At 38.4% G+C, this 27,695-nt stretch overlaps 1 protein-coding gene and 1 pseudogene across 12 annotated transcripts in view; one reads left to right on the top strand and one right to left on the bottom strand.

The window, feature by feature from the left end:
• The window catches only part of EPB41 (erythrocyte membrane protein band 4.1), a 199,330-nt gene that overhangs the window by 94,147 nt on the left and 77,488 nt on the right, over nt 1-27,695 (bottom strand). For 10 of the 12 annotated variants that reach the window (XM_044914445.1, XM_021684161.1, XM_021684165.1 and 7 more), the window contains exons 2-4: nt 15,405-15,882; nt 8,544-8,756; nt 4,877-4,981 (exon numbers count right to left, since the gene is read on the bottom strand). In XM_044914445.1, coding sequence (XP_044770380.1) covers nt 4,877-4,981; nt 8,544-8,756; nt 15,405-15,875 — 789 coding nt within the window. In that variant the 5' untranslated portion in view covers nt 15,876-15,882. The remainder of the gene's footprint in view (nt 1-4,876; nt 4,982-8,543; nt 8,757-15,404; nt 15,883-27,695) is intronic. The other 2 variants (XM_021684167.1, XM_044914446.1) reach the window with 1 other exon arrangement.
• LOC110575204 lies at nt 1,030-1,601 on the top strand (annotated as a pseudogene).

Below are 27,695 nucleotides of genomic sequence, written 5' to 3'. Positions count from 1 at the left end.
TGGCATCACTTAGGCTAACCAAGTCAGTAACCCAAGACTTAATATCTAACCTAACTACAGTTTCAACCACCAAGAAATGTAACCTTTAACTAGTCAACATGGGAATTTCCTGGTCAGCACCAAGATATTTACTAATAGACCCTTTCTGTTCCCCTTGGAGGGTGACCTTGCCTAAAACAGTGGATTCTTTGCTAATAATTTCCTCTTTTCCATTCCCTCTTTACCTTAAAAAACCTTTGCTTTCCTGTAAACCTTCAGAGCTCCCCTCTACTTGCTAGGTGGAACGCTGCCCAATTCATGAAATGATTACTAAGGGCAATTAGATCTTTAAAATTTACTTGGTTGAATTTTTGTAATTTAACAGGAACTAATTCTGTAGGTAGGAAACAAAAACCAAGAAACAAAAACAAAACGTAAAATTCAAGGAAAGAGGAATAAAAAGCTGAAGAAGAAAATCATTTAGGAAGGAGTAGGAGGCAAGGAATTTCAGGAGGGAATGGACTGGGAGGAAGCCACTCTGCCTTTATATGCTTCAGTTTTCTCATCTCTAAAATGAGCGGACTGAACCCCAGGAGATTTTGTAACTCTAGTACCCTTCGTGTTTTCAGAATGACAGAAAATTTGGATAAATAACTAACAAACTAACAAACATTAGTGGCTTTACACATTCAAGCATTTCCTGAATCTCTGTGTACTTCTAAAGAGAGTATCTGGAAATCTGGCTTACTGCCAGTAGATATACATAGGTAATGGTGACTAAAATGAAATCGAACAGCATGATGGGCGGAGCAACTCCACTGTGTCCAAGGGCAGCTCAGCAGATGCAGCAGCCACCTGTGGAAGGCACAGGTCCCCCCCTCCACCCTCCACCCTCCACGCCCGGGATAAAATTTAGCAACAAGAAGGAAGCAGTTCACGTGGCGTCAGTGGACTGAGACTAAACCAAGACCGGGACCCTACAGCCCTATCCCCATCAGCCTGATAATCCCCAGCGTCGCCTACCTCCCTCTGGGTTCCTGGGCCAGCAAGATGCTGGAACAAGATGCGGAGTCCACCGCTGGGACACCGATCCTAGTCCCACTGGCAAGGAACCAGTAACCAAGGGAGCAGCGCCCCACCAGGGCTCACCGCAGAAGCCCAGCCAGTTGGTTCCAGGGCCTGCCACTTCTGCGGGGGCGCCTTCCCTGGACCACCAGCAGCCCCGGCCCAGCGCCCACACTGCTGCTGTTCCTGTGACAAGGCTTTCTCTTACAGGCCCAAGCTGGCCATGTACCCGGCTGGCACATGGCGGCCTCCCCCCCAATCCAGGCCCCAATCACCCCAAGGCCTTCTGCTATCCCTCCAAGCTTGCAGCCCATGGCCACACACACTGTGCCACCAATGCCCACCCCTCTCCTTGCCCACACTGCCACAAGGCTTTTTCATTCCCCTCCAGACTGGCTGCACAAAGCCTGTGTCACAACCCCCCATGGTGCCAGGCAACCAGGCCACAGCCCACCATCGCTGCTCCAAGCTGAACCTAGGCCTTTGGCCAAAGACCCGTCTTGCTCCTTCATCAACGCAGCTAGCATCAGGCTGACAGCCCAGGGCAGCATGAGTGAGCCCTCCCCTTAGCTCATGGTCCCCTCTGCCACCAGCCTGGGTCAGTAAAGAGGTGGCATTTCTAAGCTGGGCTGGCAAGGAGATTGGCTCCATGCTGGGCTCGAACTTACAAGGCTGAGGAACTCTTTCCTCACCTGTTTTGGGAAGGGGAAGAGATCATCCACAGAGAGTTAGCACTGGGCTCCAAACCATGGACTTGGAACTGTGGTTCCAAAGCAAGTCCTGGCTCTGGTTTTCCTCTCCTATTCATATGGTAAAAGTAAAAAGTCTGCTGCCACTGTGGTTTGGTAAGGAGTGTGGGGAAACAGGGTCTCTCCTTATTGTTTTAAGTTAAATTCGTACCTCCATTTTGGGAAGGACGGAAGGAAGGAAGGGAGGAAGACAATAAGATTTTACTAGCTTAATTCTACAAAGGGAAGGTCACACAAAAGATCATGAATCAGAATGGCTTTGGCCTTCTCAAGAGCAGCACTGGAAACTAGAAGACAATGGAGTAATGCCATCAAAATTATGATGGCAAATAACTTCAAGTGTAAAATTCTATACCCAACCAAACTAACAACCAAACGTGAGGGTAGAATAAAGACATTTTTCAGACATATAATGTCTCAAAAAGATTATGTCTCACATGCCATTTCTTAGAAGAAGCACTCTATCAAAACACAAGGAAAAGCTAGGACAAAGGAAACAGGAGAAACATCACAGAAGTAAGGCAAATCAAATCCCCAGGATGATGGTGATGGGAAATACCAGGGACAGCTATGCATGAGCAGAGAGAGCAATTCATCCATACTAAAGAAGTATGACTCAAGAGATAGCATATTGAAGGACTGTCATCACCAAGATGGCTTTTGCTATTGTATTGGCCTTTTAACCTGACAATGCTAAGGTAAGTCTTCCCCAAATTCATTTTTGTACAAGATTTGCTTGGCAAGTATCTGCTTTCCCTCTATGCCCTACTTCCCGGATCAGCCCAAAGACCCTCATTTTAACCCAAAGAAAAACTCTGCTTTGACATATTTCTCAGAGCTGGAGGTTGGTCACACTGAATTTAAAAGCAGAAAATATAGAACAGTTCATCACCTCTAACCATGTTCCTCTTGGATATCCTGTAAGAACCTGGAGCTTACTATAGACCTGACAAATGCCCTGAATATGATAAGCCCTATGTTTCCCAGGATTCACTTGCCCACTTATTTCCCCAAAAGGGGCTCTTATAAACTATCAGGGAAGTTGAAACTAGATTATGATTCTGAAACAACAGCTTTTCTCTTCTAGAAATATTTTATCTAAGAGGGATAATAATGCCCTTTTTTACACAGCCCAGTTTATACTTTGCTATTCAGCTTTTATATTAGCCACTTTTCATATCACTTTACATATAAATATTTAAATGAATATAAATAAAGCAATTTAATACATGATTTTGAAAAGTATTATAAAGGAAATAAAACCTACCGACAGGACAAGTATGGATGGCACCACCAATGGTGAAAAGTTATCAATGCAAATGAAAGTTTTTGTAGCAATGTGGGCCCTAGAAGCTCAACTGCAAGTGGAAAAGAATTTCCTCTGCTGAATGTCTAGATGAATGAGCTAGCTTCTCAAAATTTAACTATGTGCGGTTCACAGATATTATTTCCAGTTATATTAAGTAGGTATTCAGTGACTTTACTGACATGCCAAATTCAAGCATTCTCAGTTATTCTCAAATCAACCTTGGACTTTTCTTTTCCTTTTCCTTTTTTTTTTTTTTGCACCCATAGTGTAAAAACATTGAACTTTATCTCACTGAGCTTGTACAACATAAAATACTTTTCAGAGTATTTTCCTTGATTCATTGAATAATTTTCTAGCTCACAGCTGCTCAATGTTTTTCACTGTAGTTTTGGAGGTATTGTTTTGTTTTTTAATTACCTTCAGTCTTCCCTTATTAATGGAACTTAGAGGCTTCAGTACAAGTTGGTTTGAGCCTTTAAGGACAAAGATTAAGTCCTTAAAGAACATTATTAACCTAGTGCTGGTAGACATAGTTCTTCTGCTTGAACCAACAGTCACTCACATAGAAGGACAAACTACTATTGCAAACTACTATGTAACTACTAGTATATTCTACAAATAGATTTTATTTAGGCAAAGGGCAATTCCATGTCTTCAAGTTTGCATTATCTAACCCAAATAATCCAATCTATAGAGTCTGCAGTTGTTAAACTTTTCTTAATAAATATAAATTACCTTGGAGAAAGAACCAACAAAACTGACTTTAAATACATTGTATACAAAACTCTCTCCATGACCTGACCACTGTGTAGCTCTCCAGATTATCTCTTATTCTGTTCCTCACTTCCTATGTTTAGCCAGGCTCCTAGTTCCTCCAATGCCACTCTCTCAATTCTAGGCCTTTATACAAGCCATTCTCTCTCCACTTCACTTGCCCATTTAATCCGTCAGTTCTCGGCTCAGGCATCACTTCCCCAGAGAAGACTTCCCTGGCCATACCCTGTCATGACATCTTATTCCTTTCATATAACACTCGCCACGCTAAACTATAAGTTCCAGAGGTCAGGGACCATGTCTATCTTATCCACAGCCCTATCCATATCATCTAGGATAGCACCTGCAAAGATTTGTTAAACTGGACTAAAGTTTTTATCACTAGATTTTAAGCTAAATACTTGTAATTTTCAGTAAATTGGCCTAGGAAATAATTCAAGTTTTCTGAAGTAAATACCTGACTTTTAACCTTTCCTTCCTCCTCCATGTTCTCACACTTTCTTTTGCTTCTTTCAAAAGTCAACTACTGACTTCCTTTTGGGCTAGAAGAAAATGTCAGATTCATTTAGGGCTGTTTCAATAATATTGGGACCTTATTCTCTTTTATAACATTACTCTCAAATTATAATTATATATAATTATTGTATAATTATAATATTGATAGATCATCCATTCAACACATATTTACTATGAACCTATTAGATACAATACTAATTGCATAATATATGAAGTTATTGGTATCTACTTGCTAATCAGGACATCATAGCTCTGTACTTCCCCTGTCCTTTAAAAAGACAGTACAGTGGATACTTTCTCTCAATGATGAAAGAACACAACAGCAATGGTCTTTTCTTTAAAATGTTCTAGAGGGAAAATCTGAGAAACAAGAATAGGCAAGAATAACTCTTAAGTACACTGTATCTTGGAGAGACAGGCATAAATACACTCTTAACGACAATAAAAGAATTTAAACAAGTATTTTGACAATCAGTCTCCTCACCTTTGAGGTTGCATTATCCCAAACGGCTAGACCAAAGTAGTCCTCTTCCAAAAGATTGAGGTGCTCACACACTCGTTTAAGCAAATCTTGTCCCTTAGCATGTTTCTGCAAAGACATACATATTTTGAGGTTTCCTCTTATTCCTGTATTTATCCCCAAATAAAATAAAATGTCACTTCCCAATTTCCTCTTTTATCGGTGGTTACCACCACTTTATGATGGTTTATACAGCGTAAGTAGAGCAATGTGGGTTATAGAAATCCTGTTTCTTTTTTTTTTTTTTTTTTTTTTTTTAGATTTTTATTTATTTATTCATGAGAGACAGAGAGAGAGAGAGGCAGAGGGAGAAGCAGGCTCCCAAGGAGCAGAGAGCCCGATGCGGGACTCGATCCGAGGACCCTGGGATCATGACCTGAGCCGAAGGCAGACGCTTAACCATCTGAGCCACCCAGGCGCCCCAGAAATCCTGTTTCTTAATTTGTCAGTTGTCAGCTTAAATATGCAACACACTTATAGTGGCTTGGAAATAGTGCTAGAATTTAAAGCAAAATTTTACCTTCCCTTCATCAACCATTCCCTACTTCCATCTTAAACATCACATTCTTTATTTTTGGTGTAGTATTTCCTGAAGCTTGCTATGGGCTGCTGTCATCATGACCACCTAAATTCACTGAATCTAATGTCAACATTGACAGTTAATAGTGTATGGAAACCATTAGACTTGCTACTGTTCTCAGACCAAATGTCCCAAGAGAATGAGCTATGTCTCAACTCCCTCCTGAAAAAGGCACAAAGTCTAGATACCCAACAGACATTACCTGTTGCAGTGGCTTTTTCAGTGGTGCTACGAATTGTCTTCTTAGTAAAGAAACACTTCTTAGAAAATCAAACCACTGCCAAATTTGGGTACTAATATTCCTACTTAGCCTAACTTAGAGGATAAGATGTATAGTCAAAAAGTCCTGGCTCCTCTATTTACAAGCAAAACAACCTGGGTCAATTCAATTAATAGTTCTGAACATTAGCTTTCTTACATGTAAAATGATAAGAATATTTATATCTATCTGACCTAGCTACTGGAATTGTTGGAAAAAATCAAAAATGCTAATGACCTCTGAGAAATATATTTTTTAAATACGTCAAAAAAATTACAAATCATTTTTGACACACACACATGTCCTCTCAATGAACAGTTATTTTTAATGACTGTTAGTAATTCACATAGATGTTAATTCATTTTCAGACTTAACCCATCTATAGTAATCATTTTCTTCATTTTTCCCTCTTATGTTTTCACTCCAAATGACAGAAATGATTTGGGAATTCTTCACGTACAGGACCCTACTCCCTTATTTATAATTCCAAAATCCAGAAGCTCTAAAAAGTAAAATTTTAGGCTTTTTGGTGGGCGGGGGGGGGGGAGGATTCCAAAGTTCATTTGAAGGCAAATCCTGACCTGAACTGTTATGAGGCTATTTATGGTCTTCATGTACCTACCTTAGAATGAATCTTGGTACTGCCACACACCCTCCTGGGTGTGTTATGAAATATGTAGCATTAAGTACTTACTGCCTTTCTAAAACCCAAAATATTCTGAATTCTGAAACATATCTGCCCCCAAATATTTCAGGTATAGAAAACCCAGATCTGGACCTTGGTCTGAGTGGGAAGAATGTGCGGAATAGCTTTTCCCATCTCTCAGCTAGCTAGTGGTGAGAAGCAGAAAGAGCAGACCATAGGTCTCTGGTAGTTTACCAGGTACAGCAGCTATTTTCAAAGTGCAATAGTGTATTTTTCTTGATTTATTCTTTGAAACTTGGAGAGGGAATGTCTATTAATAGATATAAGGTGATATTTTAGATTATTAGTGCTTTGATATATTTGCATTTGCATATAGATAATTCAATTCATAATTACATACCTAAAATACAAGTATATGTGAATTATATGTCTTATCAATAAAGGCTATTATTAGTAATAATCACAATTGCTTTATATCAAGCATATCATAACTGGTAATTACTGCTCTAGTTAAAAAAAATGGTTAGTAGACTTTTAAGGATTTTAACTTGTCTTGAAGGAGCAAAAGAATAACCAAGTAACTGACATTTTTTTTATTCTTATGTTAATCCCCATACATTACATCATTAGTTTTAGATGAAGTGTTCCATGATTCATTGTTTGTGCATAACACCCAGTGCTCCATGCAGAATGTGCCCTCCTCAATACCCACCACCAGGCTAACCCATCCTCCCACCCCCCTCCCCTCTAGAACCCTGTTTGTTTTTCAGAGTCCATCGTCTCTCATGGTTCGTCTACCCCTCCGATTTCTCCCGCTTCATTCTTCCCCTCCCGCTACCTTCTTCTTCTTTTTTTTTCTTAACATATATTGCATTATTTGTTTCAGAGGTACAGATCTGAGATTCAACAGTCTTGCACAATTCACAGCGCTTACCAGAGCACATACCCTCCCCAGTGTCTATCACCCAGTCACCCCATCCCTCCCACCCCACCCCCCACTCCAGCAACCCTCAGTTTGTTTCCTACAATTAAGAATTCCTCATATCAGTGAGATCATGATACATGTCTTTCTCTGTTTGACTTATTTCACTCAACATAATACCCTCCAGTTCCATCCACGTCGTTGCAAATGGCAAGATCTCATTCCTTTTGATGGCTGCATAATATTCCATTGTATATATATACCACATCTTCTTCATCCATTCATCTGTCGATGGACATCTTGGCTCTTTCCACAGTTTGGCTATTGTGGACATTGCTGCTATAAACATCGGGGTGCACGTACCCCTTCGGGTCCCTACTTTTGTATCTTTGGGGTAAATACCCAGTAGTGCAATTGCTGGATCATATGGTAGCTCTATTTTCAACTTTTTGGGGAACCTCCATACTGTTTTCCAGAGTGGCTGCAGCAGCTTGCATTCCCACCAACAGTGTAGGAGGATTCCCCTTTCTCCGCATCCCCGCCAACATCTGTCATTTCCTGACTTGTTAATTTTAGCCATTCTGACTGGTGTGAGGTGGTATCTCATTGAGGTTTTGATTTGGATTTCCCTGATGCCGAGCGATATTGAGCACTTTTTCATGTGTCTGTTGGCCCTTTGGATGTCTTCTTTGGAAAAATAGTAACTGACATTTTTTATTCAATACTGACTCAATTACAGAAAATAACAGAGTATTTTAAAAAATGGCATTACTTGATTTAAATTGTTTATATCCTATTTCATAGGGCTAAAGAAATGCATTGAATAAATCAAGGCTTATTAAGGTTTAGATCTGGGACAGCAGAAATGACCACACCGTAACTTTCTTACAAATATAATTATGGGAATAGCTAGACCTAATATCAGAAACTGAGGCTACCTGGAAAATCTAGTCATGGCAGGTCACTCTATAAATAACAACCAATTGTTTTTAAACAAAATTGTTTTGGATTATAAAAGTAACACATGCTCAATTCACAAGTTTTGGCAGATACAGAAAAAACTGGAGAAGAAAATAAGACTCAGTCATAATCCTTCCAGGCCTCCACTTCCAGAAAATCCCTATTAACATTTCAGTTCATAGAAACAGTCACTGGCACTACTTATTCAACCCTACATGAAACAATCCGTAAGAGTTCTGACTATGGAAATTAAAATGCACTCACCTCCACAACACATTCATAAACTGTGTCATCCAACAAAGAAACCTTGCAATGCATGTTTCTGTGTCTTCTGATTGATTTCTGGGAAGCTTTTAATTCTCTTTCTGCTTTTGAGTCACAACTTTCTTCTTTTACTTCTATTTTAGAGCAGTCTTCAAGGCCTCCTCCTTCCTTAGTTTCAAAGTCTGGATCCTCTCTGTGTTCTTCCTGAGCAGGCTGCATATCCATGACATCAAGTCAGTAATAAAGACATTTCACAAAATATGCTGTATACATTTTAATAACTATAATAATGCTACCAATAAATGCAGTGAAGAAGAAAAACAAAACAAATATAAGTGATATTAAGATTAAATAAATTATTGGGACGCCTGGGTGGCTCAGTTGGTTAAGCGACTGCCTTCGGCTCAGGTCATGATCCTGGAGTCCCGGGATCGAGTCCCGCATCGGGCTCCCTGCTCGGCGGGGAGTCTGCTTCTCCCTCTGACCCTCCTCCCTCTCATGCTCTCTGTCTCTCATTCTCTCTCTCGCAAATAAATAAAAAATTTAAAAAAAAAGATTAAATAAATTATTAATAAAAGATATTATGATCTCCTAAAAGATCTATACACTCACTATGCTATCCTTAAAACTTCTCAGGTAGAATCCTATCTTTCAAATCAATAAATGAAGGTTTTAGGTAAACTACAGGACACCAATCTGTTGCTCTCAGCATTATGTATTTTTCCTGACTATGCCATTATATATTATTTTTTTCAAGATTTTATTTATTTATTTGTCAGAGAGAGAGAGAGAGCACAAGCAGGGGGAGCAGCAGAGGCAGAGGGAGAAGCAGGCTTCCTGCTGAGCAGGGAGCCCAATGTGGGACTTGATCCCGGGACCCTGGGATCATGACCTGAGCCGAAGGCAGACACCTAACCAACTGAGCCACCAAGGCATCCCACCATTATACATTATTAAAGTTTATCAAAACCTTACCATCTCTGCCCCATGCTCCTCAATTTTAGCAAGGTAGCTTTATGAATTGCAAAATGAGATGTGATTTATCACATATTCTAAATCTTATGAATGGCTAAGAGGGAGTCTTGGGATCAATTTCAGAGCATAAAGCAACATACAAACTAGGCTAACAACTGTAACTACAAGTTAACTCCTTTCTATCATTTATCTATCATGCTCAATGCAAAGAAGATTCAAAGAAGCAAGAGACATTGAAATCTGAGTTTCCTTTCCTAGGGTTATCATGAAGTCATCCCAAAGTTATACAGGTAAGTGAAACAACATTTTGGCACATACTTTCTTACTTCCAACATAATAAAACTGCTGAAAGATTCTTAACTAAACCTCACTAATTCTTTTCTTTCAGAATATATGGTTGACATAAAGGAAAAAGGACCTAATTATTTAGCTCCTGAATTAGATATTGGAGGTGGTCTAAAAGGCTCCTTCTTATCCTTTATGACCCTTTTATGTGACCTCTTCAGAGAGGCCTTCAATTGGCTATCCTATCTATCCTATCCCCATTCTGCTATTCATGTCAGTACCCCATTTACTGCCTTCGTAACATTTGTTATAATAAATATTTTGTATTTACTACTTTTTTGTCTCTTCCATTAGACTATAAAGTCATCAAGAGTAGGGATGTTTGTTTTATAACAACAACAACAACAACACTATATAACAATTAAAATGGATCAGTTACTATTCTAAAAGCATTACTTATATGAACTCACTTTATCCTCATAATAACCCTGTGGGGAGGGGACTATTGTTATTCCCACTTGAGAGATAAGAAACAGAGGCCAGAGTTATAGCAACATTTTTCTAGATATATCTCCTGAGGCAAAGGAAACAAAAGCAAAAATAAACTATTGGGACTACATCAAAATAAAAACCTTCTGCACAGCAAAGTAAACAATCAACAAAACTAAAAGATGTGGAAAGAGCCAAGATGTCCATAGACAGATGAGTTGATAAAGAAGATGTGGTATATATATACAATGGAATATTATGCAGCCATCAAAAGGAATGAGATCTTGCCATTTGCAACGACATGGATGGAACTGGAGGGTGTTATGCTGAGCGAAATAAGTCAATCAGAGAAAGACATGTATCATATGACCTCACTGATATGAGGAATTCTTAATTGTAGGAAACAAACTGAGGGTTGCTGGAGTGGGGGGTGGGGTTGGAGGGATGGGGGGCTGGGTGATAGACACAGGGAGGGTATGTGCTATGATGAGCGCTGTGAATTATGCACGACTGTTGAATCACAGATCTGTACCTCTGAAACAAATAATGCAATATATGTTAAGAAAAAAAAAAAGAAGATAGCAGGAGGGGAAGAATGAAGGGGGGGAAATCGGAGGGGGAGATGAACCATGAGAGACGATGGACTCTGAAAAACAAACTGAGGGTTCTAGAAGGGAGGGGGTGGGAGGATGGGTTAGCCTGGTGATGGGTATTAAAGAGGGCACGTTCTGCATGGAGCACTGGGTGTTATGCACAAACAATGAATCATGGAACACTACATCAAAAACTAATGATGTGATGTATGGTGATTAACATAACAATAAGAAAATTTTTTTGAACTAAAAGATAAACTACTGAATGGGAGAAGATATTTGCAAATGACATATCCGATAAAAGGTTAGCATCAAAAATATATTTAAGGGGCGCGTGGGTGGCTCAGTCAGTTAAGAGTCTGCCTTCTGCTCAAGTCATGATCCCGGGATCCTGGGATTGAGTCCCGCGTCAGGCTCCCTGCTCAGTGGGGAGTCTGCTTCTCCCTCTCCCTCTGCCTGCTGCTCTGCCTACTTGTGCTCTCTCTCTCTGTCAAATAAATAAAATCTTTAAAATATATATATGTATTTAAAAAACTTACATAAAACCAAAACCCACAAATAATCCAATTTAAAAATGGGCAGAAGACATGAACAGACATTTCTCCAAAGAAGACATCCAGATGGCCAACAGACACATGAAAATATGCTCAACATCACTCATCAGGGAATTGTAAATCAAAACCACAATGAGATATCACTTCGCACCTATCAGAATGGCTAAAATCAAAAACACGGGGTGCCTGGCTGGCTCAGTCGGTGGAGCACTCAACTCTTAATCTTGGGGTTGTGAGTTCAAGCCCCACACTGGGTGTAGAGATTACTTACAAATAAAATCTTTAAAATAAAAAACACAAGAAACAACAAGTGTTGACAAGGACGTGGAGAAAAAGGAACCCTTGTGCAGTGATGGTGGAAATGCAAACTGGTGTAGGCATTGTGGAAAACAAGAGGGAGTTTCCTCAAAAAGTTAAAAATAGAACTACACTATAATCCAGTAATTGCACTACTGGGTATTTACCCAAAGAATATGAACCCCTATGTTTAATGCAGCATTATGTACAATAGCCAAATTATGGAAGCAGCCCAAGTGTCCATCGATAGATGAATGGATACAGAAGATGTGGCATATATCTACAACGGAATAGTATTCAGCCATAAAAAAGAATGAAACCCTGGCATTTGCAACAACATGGATGGATCTAGAGAATACAATGCTAAGTAAAGTAAATCAGTCAGAGAAAAACAAATACCATATGATTTCACTCATATGTGGAATTTAAGAAACAAAACAAAGGGAAAAGAAAAAGAGAGACAAGCCAAAAAAACAGACTCTTAACTATAGAGAACAAACAGATGGTTGGTGGGGGTGGGGAATGGTGGAACTAGGGGATGGGGGATTAAGAGCACACTTATCTTGATGAGCACTAATATATGGAATTGCTGAATCATTATATTATACACCTCAAACTAATATAACACTGCATGTTAACTACACTGGAATTAAAATAAAATTTTAAAAAAAGAAATTAAGTTTATGATATAAAAAAATAAAAATAATCCAATTGCAAAAAAAAAGAATAGGTAAAAGGGATCAAGAACACTTATCGTGATGAGCACTAAGTAATGTACAGAACTGTCAATTTACTATATTGTACATCTGAAACTGATATAACACTATATACTGGAATTAAAATTTAAAAAAAAGAAAGAAACTGAAGCCCGAGAAGTTAAAGTAACTCATCCAGCATCATTCAATTAATAAGTTACATACCAGTCTGGCTCCAGAATTCATGATCTTAAACCTCTTTGTCATATTGTACCAATGATATCCAGCCCAGGGCCTGGCACACATAGTAGGTTTTCAATAAATACTTGTTGAATGATTAAGTGAACATTAAAAACTGATGTATGGCTTCCGAAAAATCCAAGCTACCATACATAAAGAATGGTACAGTCCTATGATACAAACTTACTTTTTAAAAAGCCTGGATCGAGGGACGCCTGGGTGGCTCAGTCGGTTAACCGTCTACCTCCAGATCAGGTCATGATCCCAGGGTCCTGGGATTGAGTCCCGCACTGGGCTCCTTGCTCAGCGGGGAGCCTGCTTCTCCCTCTACCTGCCACTCCCCCTGCTTGTGTGCTCACTCACGCAAGCTCTCTCTCTGACAAATGAATAAAATCTTTAAAAAAATAAAATAAAATAAAATACAAACCTCGATAGAAAAGGACCACTCGAGTGAAACTCTATCACACATATAGAAAAATGGCCAAATAAACCTTTACCTACAAGGTTCTGATCCACAAGGCTTTGATTATAATTACTAGCTTCTAAAAAGCCCAAAATAGTTTTCTCCTTTAAACAATATCTCCTTGAAATTTATTAACAGTACTAATTTATTTTCTTTTTCTTTATATATAAACACCTGTATACAATTTATCACAATTCTGATTTGATAAAGTTTCAATGAATGAGACTTTAGTTAAATCTAAAATTAACTTCGTCCATCATCTGTTTCAACTTCATACAAATGCTATGATCTTTAGATGAAACAGACTAGCCCTGATTCAAATGCTAACTAAAACAAAATATGGGTTTTTCCCTACATAAAGCAGAGGAGAAAAAAGGCAGTTAAAAACTTCCTCAAAATAAAGGCTTCCTGAAAGGTAATATAACTCCTTTGGTATTTCTAAAATAAAATTAATGATATTAAGATACATAGGGTTTTTTTGCCTTTACTGTTCATGTTGATTAACTGAGTAATAATAACTCACATTTAATGACTGGCAGGCAATGTCTTAAGAACTTTGCATGTTTATCTTGTTTAATCCTCTAATAGCCAAAGGAGGTGAATTTTATCCTCACTGCACAGAGGAGGAAACTGATAAAGCAAAAGTGTCACTCAGCTTTGATTTTCTAGACTGATTTCATAACCTGCATGTTTATTTATTTATTTTTAAAGATTTTATTTATTTATTTAACAGAGAGAAAGAGCACAAGTAGGCAGAGCAGCAGGCAGAGGGAGAAGGAGAAGCAGGCTCCCCGGTAAGCAGAGAACCCAATGGGGGGCTCGATCCCAGGACTCTGGGATCATGACCTAAGCCAAAGGCAGACACTAACTGACTGAGCCACCCAGGCGCCCCATATAGCCTGCACTATTACACTATACAGTAAATCTTTTCAACTTTGTTTCACAAACAGCAAGTATGTAATTACAACTTTATCTTAAATTTTACTGTTACCACTTTTAATATACAAGTAATATTTCTAGAAATACATGTAATATTTTTAGAAAAATCTAATAAAACCGTGTAGCCCAAACCTGAGACCTATAACAAAAACATATAGGATTTATACTTTTAACAATGCAAATAATGCAGGGCGCCTGGGTGGCTCAGTCGTTGAGCGTCTGCCTTCGGCTCAGGTCATGATCCCGGGGTCCTGGGATCGAGCCCCGCATCGGGCTCCCTGCTCAGCGGGAAGCCTGCTTCTCCCTCTCCCACTCCCCCTGCTTGTGTTCCCTCTCCTGCTGTGTCTCTCTCTGTCAAATAAATAAATAAAATCTTTAAAAAAAAAAAAAATGCAAATAATGCTCACATGCTTCAGAAATAAAAACACCTTTAAAATAGTTTTTAATTTGTAGGTATTAAGGCTAAAAGCAAATGGGATTCCTAGAAAATAGTTTCAGTTATAAATGTTTTTTTGGACAATAAATAAATTCACAACTCATGTTTAGTACATGCTATATATGTACTGTTAAATTTTAATGTGCATCAAATTACCCAGAAATCTTTATTAAAATACAGATTCTGATTCAGCAAGTCTGAAGTAGAGCCCGAGATTCTGCATTTCCGACAAGCTCCCAGAGGTTGCCAATGCTGCTAACCCAATGACCACTCTTTGAATAGCAAGGCATAAGTGACAGTTAAGGCCCCAGACTACTGTATACTACAAAGGTTATATAAAAAGCTAGCCTTCCTTATCTATAACTTACACTCTGGTAATATGATCTGGTTGGAGAAAACAATAAAAATAAGGCAGGGATGGCTCAAACCTAGCACATACCTCTGGATGGCTTGAATCTAGTACATGGCTTTTTTGAGGATTTTCATAAAAGGACCACGTTTGCAGATAAACTGTCCCATTCCTAATAATTGCAACAAAATGAACTTTAAACCATGTAATTCCCCCCCCATTAAAAATCTTAGACTTGTTCTATTATCACAGCTAACTAATACATAGCCTGAATAAACTCATTTGATAAATACTTTTCTTTCATTTTGTTTTCTTTGATTTATAAAACGTAAATATAAATGTATAGAGTGTATCTTTTAAAAAGTCAAGTTTCCATTGACTACATTAATTTCTTTACAACAGAAATTCCAAGGCTTCATGTTACTTATTCCTATCAATGCCTAAGTCAACTGGTTAGTAAGAAATAACACCAAATGTTATTAAGTGAAAAATAAACTGTATAACTTGTCTTCATTACACACCTCCCACACATTCGCACATCCTTACCTGTGTTTCTGCACTGCTTAATGAATGAAGATCCAAGGATGGGTCTGTTTTGAGTTCAGGTTCAGGAGCTGCAATTGGGGCTTTTAAAATGATCTCTTCATCAAGACTGGGTCCAAATTCTATCTCTTTCTGACCTCCTTCACATTTCTCTTTAGCTGACTCTACGTCTTTGCCTTCTTCCTCAGAAACCTGAGACTTTGGCCTTTTGAGAAATGAGGAGAACAGCCGTGACAGGCCCCTATTTTCTGATGTCCGCTCCTTGTTTCTGGTTAAGTCTTCATGTGTAGGAGTATCTCCATTAGATGTTTTCAGCTTCTGCTCACACTGATTATCTCCCTCAGCTGCCTCTTGAGAAGCCTCTTCCAGCTGAGTTTCTTGTTGGCCTGAATTTGTGGCTCCCTCACCTTCTTCCTTCTGTTGTTGGTGCTGTGAATTTTCAGCTTCAGCCACTAAATTCTTCTCTGTTGTCATGATGTTGCTATTAAAAAGACAGAAAAGGGGAGCTCTTATAATCAAAACCAATTACTGTAGGCAAAACCCTAAATCATGTCAAGTGTGCCAAAATTAATATTTGGGTATTTAATCACCAACAGACAGTACTCCAGTCCATTAAGCATGAGACTTTCCATTAAAATACAAAAATATCTCACCTATACATCCTGAATAAATTATTAATGCTTTGACTTGCTAAATATATGCACATGGAGAAATTACCTTACCCCTGAGGCCAACTTAGTGAAATGCATATTTCAAATTCAATGCACTAAACTGTATATAGCAAATACCATTTTATCCTTCTTAAAAAAGATATTTGTATACTATGCTTTGAGGGTATCAATCTAATCAAGGTGCAAAGTTTGCAGGAATTATCCTTTGCCAATGTCTCTATACTGTGAGAAATGATGAGATTAAAAGGTCCCCAACTCTTTATTGTTCTTTTTCTTTATATTTCTTAGAATGCATAGACTTCTCTATTAAGAACAGCAAATGCAGAATTCTGATCACTTATCAGACAACAGTGACAAGTATATGATTAAAATAATTACCAAAAAATCCTTAAATTTTCATGTTATAATACTAAATTACAGTCTTTTGCAGAAGTATCCTCCTTTAAGTTCCTTAAGACCTTTTTTCCTTCTGAAAAATATGATTTTCAATGCTCGGCATTTTTAAGTGTAGACAGTGAAGTTATTACAATAGTGAAAAAAAGAAAAATAAAGAAACAAAATACAGAAGACAGATTTAGGGGTGCCTGGGTGTCTCATTAGGTTAAGCATCTGCCTTTGGCTCAGGACCCTGATCCCAGAATCCTGGGATCAAGCCCCGCATTGGGCTCCCTGCTCAGCAAGGAGTCTGCTTCTCTCTCTCCTCCCAGCTTGTTCTCTCTCTTGCTATCTCTGTCTCTCTCTCTCAGATAAATAAAATCTTAAAAAGAAAATAAAGTTTAGAGAAGACAGATTTAGAAAGCAAATGCTGAGAGCAAAAGTGAGAAGGCAGGCTATAGAGCTCACATATTTCAAAATTGTTGGGTTTCTAGTCTCTTGATCTCAAAATCCCAGTATTATTAGTCAGGTCTCACAATCATAGCCAAAGAACATTGAAACATCTAGTTTACTAAAGAATAACCAGGGGCGCCTGGGTGGCTCAGTTGGTTAAGCATCAGATCATGATCTCAGACTCCTAGGATGGAGCCCCGAGTTGGGCTCTGTGCTCAGCATGGAGTCTTCTTGTCCCTCTCCCTCTGCTCCTCCTCCTGCTCATGCTCTCTCTCTCTCTCTAAAATAAATAAATAAAATCTTAAAAAAAAAAAAATAACCAACACACAAGAAACTTTTGTCACACCAGAAAATAAAGTTGACTATTGATGATCTCACACTTTGATTCACCGCTATACTTAAAAGCACTCCACTCGAGCGCCTGGGTGGCTCAGTTGGTTAAGCAACTACCTTCGGCTCAGGTCATGATCCTGGAGTCCCGGGATCGAGTCCCGCATCGGGCTCCCTGCTCGGTAGGGAGTCTGCTTCTCCCTCTGACCCTCCCCCCTCTCATGCTCTATCTCATTCTCTCTCAAATAAATGAATAAAATCTTTAAAAAAAAAAGCACTCCACTCAAAAAGTAGCATTTACATTCTCTTCACATCTGCTTCACACTATTTAGATAAAGTAATTTTATTTGAATGTTCACAATCCAAATTAATGAACTATATTTAGCTCATTCCCTTCTCAGGCTCTTTGCACTTGCTGTTCTCTCTACCTATGATGTATTTCTCCTGGCAACTATTTTAAGCAATAAAAATATTAAAATATTTTAAGCTTTAATAAAAAATTCACCAAAGCACATTTTCTATTCTCATTTACTAAGTCATAAAAATTACTCTGTGCTAATAAAATATGCAATTCAGTCTTTATAAACACTACTTAAAATATTACTGACAAATCTACATTCTAATTTGTTACCCTTGAGTGAGGTACACTTGTACTTAAATAAAAGAAATAAAATTGTCGTCAGTTCCTCCTCATATTAGGAGTAGCCAACTGACTTTTCCAAAAGTCTTTTTCTTTAATCTCTAAGTAATCAAACAACCAGAAAGAAAACCCAGATATCAAACTACTATTTATTCTCTAAGAGTAATAATTTGATTTGAGAGCATCAGTTTACTTCATACTTCCTTTGCAAAAATAAAGAGAGGATAGGATGAGAACTAAGCATGATTTTCCATGGGTTTCAGATATGACTTTATCATTCACCTACGGAAAATGTACCAAAACCACTTCTGTATTAAAATCTTCCCATACAGCAGACTTTGCAGCAAGGTCTCTCATAAAAACCTATTTTTAAAAATTACAAATCTTTTGTGAAAATTTTAGCAGATATGAAAACCACTTAAGCTCCACTTCTAACAGTCTTTTACTTGCATCTTTCTGTAAATGAAGAGTATTTACTTACTCCTGTGTTTTATAATTTTTTCATAGAATTTTAAAAATAGAAAAGATTGTCTAAGGATATTCCTATAATTGCTTTCACATGAAAGGGAGTCTCTAAGAAAGTAGCTGAATGAGTAAAAGTACTCAATTGTTTTAAAAACACACACACACACATACACAGATGGTAACCATCCATATGCTATATATGTACTTGTTAAATTTTAATGTGCATCGAATCACCTAGCAATCCTGATTCTGATTCAGCAAGTCTGGAATGGAGCCTGAGATTCTGCATTTCTAACAAGCTCCCAGATGTTGCCAATGCCACTGGCCCAATGACCACTCTTTGAGTAGCAAAGCATAAAAAAACACTATTACTTTTGGAACATACTCAAAATGCCTAAGAAATAAAGATGGCAAAATGCTAGTTTTAGAAAGTAGAATATGAACAGTGAAAAATACTTGATACAGTAAATGCTCAACAAATGCCTGCTGAATTAATGAAGCAACGAATGCAACATGTTGTTAAACGTAGAAGCAGAACCATTAACTTTTTTCAGAATTCTTTTTGTTACTTAATCAAAAGGTAACTGAAAATGTTGATTATAGAGCTATGGCAATTCCAAATTGTCCAAGTAGTCATGATACTTGCCCAGAATCAGTGTTCCTGGTATCTCCACTGGTATGATCTCTTTGACACATTTAGGAATAAATGATCAAGGCATATGAATAAAATGATTCAACAAGTTTATACCTTATGCTATGTTCACCACAAGTGTAGCTATCGTCTGTCCCAATACATCGCCATTACAATATCATTGACTGTATCCCTTATGCTGTGTCTTTTAATCCCGTGACTTACTTATACCATAACTGGAAGACTGTATCTCCCACTCTCCTTCACCCATTTTGCCCAACCCTCTAACCTCCTCCCCTCTGGCAACCATTAGTTTGTTCTCTGTATTTATAGGTCTGATTCTGCTTTTTGTTTGTTTATTCATTCATTGTTGTTTTGTTATTGTTTTATATTCCACTTATGAGCGAAGTCATATGGTATTGTCTTTCTCAGTCTGACTTATTTCACTTAGAATAATACCCTCTAAGTCCATCCGTGTTATCTCAAATGGCACAAGCTCATCCTTTTTATGGCTGTGTAATATTCCATTATATATATTTACCACATCTTCCTTATCCATTTCTCTATTGATGGACATTTAGGTTGTTTCCATATCCTGGTTATTGTAAATAATGGTGCAATAAACATAAGGGTGCATGTATCTTTTCAAATTAGTATTTTCATTTCCTTTGTGTAAACACTAAATAGCGGAATTATTATATAACATTATATGTCAACTATACTCAAATTTTAAAAAATTAGCTACCAAGACATTATCAAATCACCATATTTTAACTCTCTGCATAGCACTTATTGTTTAAAATTACCTTGCTTATTTACTTTTTTTTTCTCTTTTATGAATTGTCTGCCCTCCATAATAGAATGTATAACACAAGAGGGCAGTGTCTCTGTTTTATTTAGCAGAAGCTCACAAATACGTAGAAATGTCTGATAGATATTAAGTGCTCAACAAATATTTTTAAATAAAAAAAAGACATGAATAACGAATTAGAGAATAACATCTATCAGTGCAAAACTGACACATTTTGCCACATAATTGGACATATGTAAAAAACTGAATGTAAGTAAAGAATGGATTAGAGCACAGTATAAGGAACAGACATACAAGCAGAAGGGCAAAAGAATTCTATCGGAAGGAACATACTGAAACCAACTTTAGGTAATATCATATATTAAATGCAGGAAAACAATCAGGAAATCAGACAATGTAGTTAGTATTCAGCAGAGATGCTACAATTCAGAGTATACAAAGAAAAATAAAAATAAATTATTAAGGAAAGCTTTCACGCATGTTCTTTCCAGCCATGCACTCATGGGTAGCAACATTATTAGTAAGCGCCACAAAAGCAAAGGGGAATGGGAGTAGAGAGAATATTAAATGCAAACAATAAACCAGGCAAGTATCTCCAGTTAGCTCTGAGGCTGATCAGAATTAAACAAAAACTAACAGAAAGAAAATAACCTATGGACCATTTACTAAAAGCTCAAACTCACCCTGACAAATCTGTTATACCTGCAGCCAAGTTCTTCCTGTTACAAATAATAAGATGCGTAACCAGAGGAAAAGATACAAAGAAACCAAGGAGCAAACAGGATAAATGCTCTACAAACAGGCCCTTCCTGTTTGCAGCAAATGATATTCCTTTCATTCTGGATACAAAATCCAAAAGGAGGTTATCTATTTACTTAATGTCAGAAAGAGGTCTTTTGATTAAAAAATAATAATAATAAGCACTTTAGACAAAGCAATGAGTTCCAATTCCATCTCAATCCTTATCTTCCAAGCCCTTGGAATTACACCCCATCTGGTATAAAACAAGATACACTTGTTTTAATAGTGTGCATCTGTTGACTTCAGGCAAATCAGATCTTTAAAAATCTGATACTGAGCAGATTTGCGAGGGCCAGACAGTATTTCTCATCTTTTTTATACTTCTCTCTAACATTATTAGTACACTCGGTACTCCATTAATACTTCTTGGGGAGAAAACTTTGAAAAAACAACTATAGTTTGGTTCCACTAAGGAAATTCCTTATGATCACCATTTATGGATGAAGTATAATGATTTAGGTATCAGTAATAATCTTCAAATTAGTTCTGTGAACATCTATCAAGGTTTACTGAGTGCTAATCATGTATAAGGTTTGGGTTTAGCAACTGAAAGGAACCCAAGAAGAATAATACACAATTCTTAGGGAGACAAGACATACAGGTATCCCCCGCTTTTCAAAAGTTCGAGTTAGGGGCGCCTGGGTGGCTCAGCCGTTAAGCGTCTGCCTTCGGCTCGGTGGGAAGCCTGCTTCTCCCTCTCCCACTCCCCCTGCTTGTGTTCCCGCTCTCGCTGTGTCTCTCTCTGTCAAATAAATAAATAAAATCTTTAAAAAAAAAAAAAAAAAGTTCGAGTTATGCCACTTCACTTATTTAAAAAAGACCTCCATTAGTACAAATCTTCCTTCACTTATGATGCAGTTATGTCCTGATAAGCCCATAGTGAATTAAAAATATTGTAAGTTGAGAGTGCACTTGATACACTTAACCCACAGAACATCATTGGTTAGCCTACCTTACACGTACTCAGAACACTTACATCAGCCTAGTTAGGCAACATCATCTAAGACAAAGCCTACCGCATTACAAAGTGTTGAATATCTCATGTAATTTATTTAATACTGTACTGAAAGTGAAAAATTGGTTGCAGAATGGTTTTAAGTGTATTGCCTGCATGGCTGACTATGAACTGTGGCTGCTTCTCACCATCACAAGAAAAGTATGGTATTACGTATCACCAGCCCAGGAAAATATCAAAATTTAAAATTCAAAGCATAGTTTCTACTGAATGCATAATAGCTTTTGCACTATTGTAAAGTCAGAAAAATTGTAAATCAAGCCATCATAAACTGGGGACCATCTATGCCTATTTTCACTAACTGAAAGAAATCTGAAGAGGATTTGCACTTTTACGAAAAAACTGAGAAGCAAAAATGGCATTCAACATTTGTTTGTGGGTTTTCTCCTTTTTTTTTTTTAAGGTAGGCCATTCATTTTTTTTAAGTAGCTTAGCATGGAGCCCAGCATGGGGCTTGAACTCACAACCCTGAGATCAAGACCTGAGCTGAGATCAAGAGTCAGATGCTTAACCACCTGAGCCACCCAGGCACCCTCAGCATCTGTTTAGCAGCAAGCCATTACAGAGGTGGCACACACCCTGAGCAGCGATAGGGTGGCTCCGCCAAGCTCCTTCCCGGGAACTACACTCAGCATCTCAGCATCAAGTCACTATAGCTTTGCACTGTGTCTATCAGTATCTGTGCTTTGTCTTGACTTATTTTTGTGCATATTAGCAAGATGTGTCCTAAGATATCAGAAAAGCTTTAAGAGTGGTTATTTTTTTGGGTCTGGGAACACTCAAAAAATTTTCCATATAAATGAATGGTAATTGCTTCTTTGCTTTTCACCATTTTGGCTTACAAAAAGGACAGGAATACTCTACTTTCAGATAGCAGGGGCAACTTATATATATAAATAACTAAAACACCAGACAGTACCTACTGCTTAATCAGACAAGGCCTCGAGAGTAGAACCAATTAAGCATTAAAAAGTATAAAGTAAGAACTTTTTTTTTTAAAGATTTATTTGAGAGAAAGAGAGAGAGCACAAGCAGGGGGGAGGGGCACAGGAAGAGGGAGAAGCAGGCTCCCTGCTCAGCAAGAAGCCCAACGCAGGGCTCTATCCCAGGACCTGAGGTGAAGGCAGATGCTTAACCCACTAAGCCACCCAGGCGCCCCTAAAGTGAGAACTTTCAACTGGAGTGATCACAAAAGGCCATGTGGAAAAGGTGGTTTAGTTTTGTTTTTTCAAGTAGGCTCCATGCTTAGCATGGAGCCCAACGCAGGGCTCGAACTCATGACTATGAGATCAAGACCTGAGCTGAGATCAAGAGTCAGACACTTAACCAACTGAGCCACCCAGGCACCACAGAAAAGGTGGTTTTTAAGTTAGGCTTTGAAGGGTGAGTATAAGATGTCAACGGAAAGAAACCTGAAGTGCAAAGGGCAAATGGAATTGCAGACAAGGGAACTGGCATGACTGAGAATACTGTAACTATTCAGGAACTAGTAAGTAGTCCCTACTGGTTGGAAAAGGGCTACAAAAGGAAAGTAGAATGAAGTAAGGTTAGAATAGAGTTACCATTGAAAATTAATTCTAGGGCGACTGGGTGGCTCAGTTGGTTAAGCGACTGCCTTCGGCTCAGGTCATGATCCTGGAGTCCCTGGATCGAGTCCCGCATCGGGCTCCCTGCTCAGCGGGGAGCCTGCTTCTCCCTCTGACCCTCCCCCCTCTCATGCTCTCTCTCTCATTCTCTCTCTCAAATAAATAAATAAAATTTTTAAAAATTTTTTTAAAAAAAGAAAATTAATTCTAATAGAAATAATAGTAGATAACATTTACTGAGTAGCTACTAAATACCACCCACTAGGGGCGCCTGGGTGGCTCAGTCATTAAGTGTCTGCCTTCAGCTCAGGTCATGATCCCAGGGTCCTGGGATCGAGCCCCGCATTGGGCTCCCTGCTCGGCGGGAAGCCTGCTTCTCCCTCTCCCACTCCCCCTGCTTGTGTTCCCTCTCTCGCTGTGTCTCTCTCTGTCAAATAAATAAATAAAATCTTTAAAAAAATAAAAATAAAAAAATAAAAAAATACCACCCACTATCCTACATACCTTACCATGTTATCTTACAACTACTCTATAAGGTAGGTGTTTTCATTTCCCATATAAATAAACAGGTTCTGGGAGGTTTAAAAATTTGCCTCAGATCATAGACCCAAGCCATGCTTTAATAAAACTATTAATACACAACAGGGTAGTGATTCTATTGTAAATTCCCAGAATAGTATCTGTTTTCTACAACCTGGTACTGCAGATGCTTCTACCTCACTGTTCTCTGCTAAAGAAGCCTCTATCTGTTAATTTATGTACAAGCTATTCAATCTGGCCAAGACCACCTCCATTCCCACCAGTTTCCTGTCCCCCACTCATGTACATATTTCTCTTTATAGAGTGTATGTGAAGAGGGAATGAGGAGAAACTGAAAGAAAAGTTAAGAAGACAGATCATGAAAGACATGAATAACATGTTTAATAGTTCAGACTTTAGGGGCACCTGGGTAGCTCAGTTGGTTAAGTGTCTGCTTTTGGCTCAGGTCATGATCTCAGAGTCCTGGGATTGGGCCCGCCTCAAACCCCCCACCCCAATGGCCCCTGCAAAGGTCCCAGCATCGGGGCTCCGCGCTCAGCAGGGAGTCTGCTTCTCCCTCTCCCTCTGCCCCTTCCCACCACTCATGCTCTTCCTCTCTCTGTCAAATAAGAAAATAAAATCTTTAAAAAAAAATAGTTCAGACTTTATCCTGGCAGTGGAGGTTTTTAAGCAGGGAAGTAGATAAATAAAGTAGAGGAGAGGCTAGAGGCAGAGAGAAACTCAACACATGATTGGGTAAATTCAGGTTATCAGGGAAAAAATTCACATTGGGGATCCCTAAGGAAGCTGAAACCAATACGGGGCAGAGAAACTTGAAAAGCCTTGCAACCAAAGTTTAAGAACTACCGTCCCCCTTAGTTTTTCTAGCTGATTTCATTAGTATGCTTCTCATTCACCCAGGCAGTCTCCTGTCTCAGTCTGAGGCATTTTTATAACACACTTTCCTTGACCCACTCTGATAAAAAAGGTATAGCAATAGAACCAAAACAGAAGAGAAAGAGAGGTGGCTATCTCATGAGCATCTCAATACAACCTGTCCAAAATTAAACTTTTTTTTTTAAGATTTTATTTATTTGACAGAGAGAGAGAGAGCACAAGCAGGGGGAGCAGCAGAGGGAGAAGGAGAAGCAGACTCCTGGGCTCCATCCAGGACCCTGGGATCATGACCTGAGCTGAAGGCAGATGCTTAACCAACTGAGCCACCCAGGTGCCCCCCCAAAATTAAACTCTTGATTCTCTCTTTTTCCTATCTCCAGTAAAGAGCTTAATCCTACCATCTAGTAGCTCAAACCAGAAACCAAAGCACCATCCTTGTGTTAGCCTTGTCCATTTCCCTTCCCAGTTCAATCCATCCGTTATTCTGTAGAGTCTACTTCCAAAATGTATTTAGAATCGGTCCATTTTTCTCCTTCTATACTGCTACCATGTTTGTGCAAGGTTCCTTCTCTTCTCACCTGAATTATAGCCCCCTGAATGATCTCAATGACCTCACTGTGTTCCACTTTCCTCCTGTCCTCTATATTCTAGTCACACTAGCCAAGTGCTTTCCTGACTTAAGACATCTGTGCATGCGATTTCCTTAGACTGGAAGACACCTTACCCCCTGCAAAAAGTCTGGTGCCTTCTTATAGTTCAAGTTTCAGCTTAAATAATTCCTCCTCAAAACAACCTTCACTGACTGCTCTAATATCTACAGTGTCCCCATAAGTCCCTTCTCTAATTCTCTATCCCAGAGCCTACTTGTTTCCTTCACAGACTCTCTCAATGGATAAGAACATACTGGACATTTACTGTTTAATGTCTGTCTTCCCCACTCCACCATGACCAACTACACTGTAATACCCATGACAACAGGGCTGTTTTCTCTTCCACAGTATACCTAGTACCTAGCACAGAACTTGTGCGACCCAGCACAGAACTTAGTACTTAGCATAGCATTTATGCTACCTAGCACAGAACACTGTAGGCACTCGGGCGCCTGGGTGGCTCAGTTGATTAAGCGACTGCCTTCGGCTCAGGTCATGATCCTGGAGTCCCTGGATTGAGTCCCGCATCGGGCTCTCTGCTCGGCAGGGAGTCTGCTTCTCCCTCTGACCCTCCCCCCTCTCATGTGCTCTCTCTCTCTCATTCTCTCTGTCTCAAATAAATAAATAAAATCTTTAAAAAAAAAAAAAAGAACACTGTAGGCACTCGACTTTTGTTCAGTAAATGAATAAACATAAGGAAAAAAGAATAACTTAGGTTTAACCATATATTATACATATACAGGATGGAGGTTATCCAATTTGACAAAAGTTCATAAGACAAGGATATTAAGGTCTTGACTGAATGTGCTCCAACAGAGATAAAATTCTAAAATAGCTAATAATCTTTAGCTGCATTTCTCTAGATTTACAGTGACCAGAGTACTTATTTAACTCCTCAACATATATTTTCTGAAAACATTACAAGGTTCTGGGCAATATGGTAAGTTGTGGAGCTACAACAGTGAGCGAGACAAACATAGTTGCTGACATCCTAGCATCACTCTCCATGCAGAAGACCATGAAAAGTAACAATCCCTCACTTATCACTACTTATATGACATCTTCAACCTTACATTCAAATCTGGACAGTTTATTTTTTAAAACCAGAATCTGTCTGAAGAAGAGACAGAAGATAATGATGGAATCTGAAACCACGTCATCAGATAAATAATTGAAAGATATTGGAATGGTTGGGAAGCCTGGCTGGCTCAGTTAGTAGAGCACGTGACTCTTGATCTTGGGGTCATGAGTTCAAGCCCCACACTGGGCACAGAGTTTAGTTAAAAAAAAGTATATACTGGGATGCTTAACCTAGATAAAGAGAATAGAAAGCAGGGAAGTGATTATTGCTCTCATGAATTTCAAGAGCTGCCAAATTCTATGTTATTTCTAATGGCAGAATTCAGATTAATCTTTGCAAATTACAAAGTTTTCATCTCAATAAAGTAAAAGGAATAAACTCCTAATAATTAGAGATATCAATAATTAAATGAGCTGCTTAGGAGTAGTGAGCCTATGATCATTGGAAATATTCCATGAGAAGATGAATGACCATCAATTAGGGATGCCAGAGAAAAGGTTCTTCCATCAAGCGGGTGCTTACATTAACTGACCTCTAAGGTTCCACCCAGTGCTAAGATTTTACAGATAGGAAGGAAGGTAAGGAAGAAAATAAAAGGGACATTAGAATAGTGATGTAACTATGTTATTTTTAAAAGGCTATATTATAAAGTCAGAATGACGATTTGGGTTAGAAGGGGAAAAAACAGAAAAATAAAGGATAAAAGGCCTGTTTGCTTCTCTAATCAGACAACAGAATCCAGTGGCATTCTTGTCGATTAAAAGAAAAAATATTCAAGTATTGAAGTTTCAAAAAATATGCAGAATAATAGTTTCCCAATAAAAATTAATCCCTTCAAGACCACAGGAAAGTATCTTTCCTTGATAACTCGTTTAACTATACTAATTAGTACTTCTAGAAAAATAGGAATAACCACCTATGTGGTTTTCAGATAAAAATGGTAATTTAAAATACACAAAAATTTCTTTGTGATTCTCCCTTCATCCTCCTGAAATTATTTTGACCTTTAACTACTCCTTATGTAGACTTTTAAAGAATACTTGCCATAATGAGTGAGTCAGAAATGTCACTCAGCATGAACATGCTGTTTTCAACAACTTAATTTTTAATTTAAGACATTTCTGTGATGACTAACACCATTGAATCAACTCAAAGACATTTCCAAATAAACAAATTTACTCATCTCCTTCCAAGAAGACCAAAGAAATGTTCTTCACTTCTTCATAGACTTCAAGCTCATACTTAGACGATGTCTAGACACATTCTCAAAATATACCACCTGGGCTCTCCCAGGATACACAACCTCCATGATTACTGGGCATCACTGAGGAACTGGTTCTTTTCCAAAGAACTGAGTTTTACTTCCTTT

This window comes from Neomonachus schauinslandi, chromosome 4, assembly GCF_002201575.2.
Source record: "Neomonachus schauinslandi chromosome 4, ASM220157v2, whole genome shotgun sequence".
Classification (NCBI taxonomy): domain Eukaryota; kingdom Metazoa; phylum Chordata; class Mammalia; order Carnivora; family Phocidae; genus Neomonachus; species Neomonachus schauinslandi.
The sequence above is the reverse complement of the archived record's forward strand: the minus strand, read 5'-3'. Positions and strand labels throughout refer to the sequence as shown.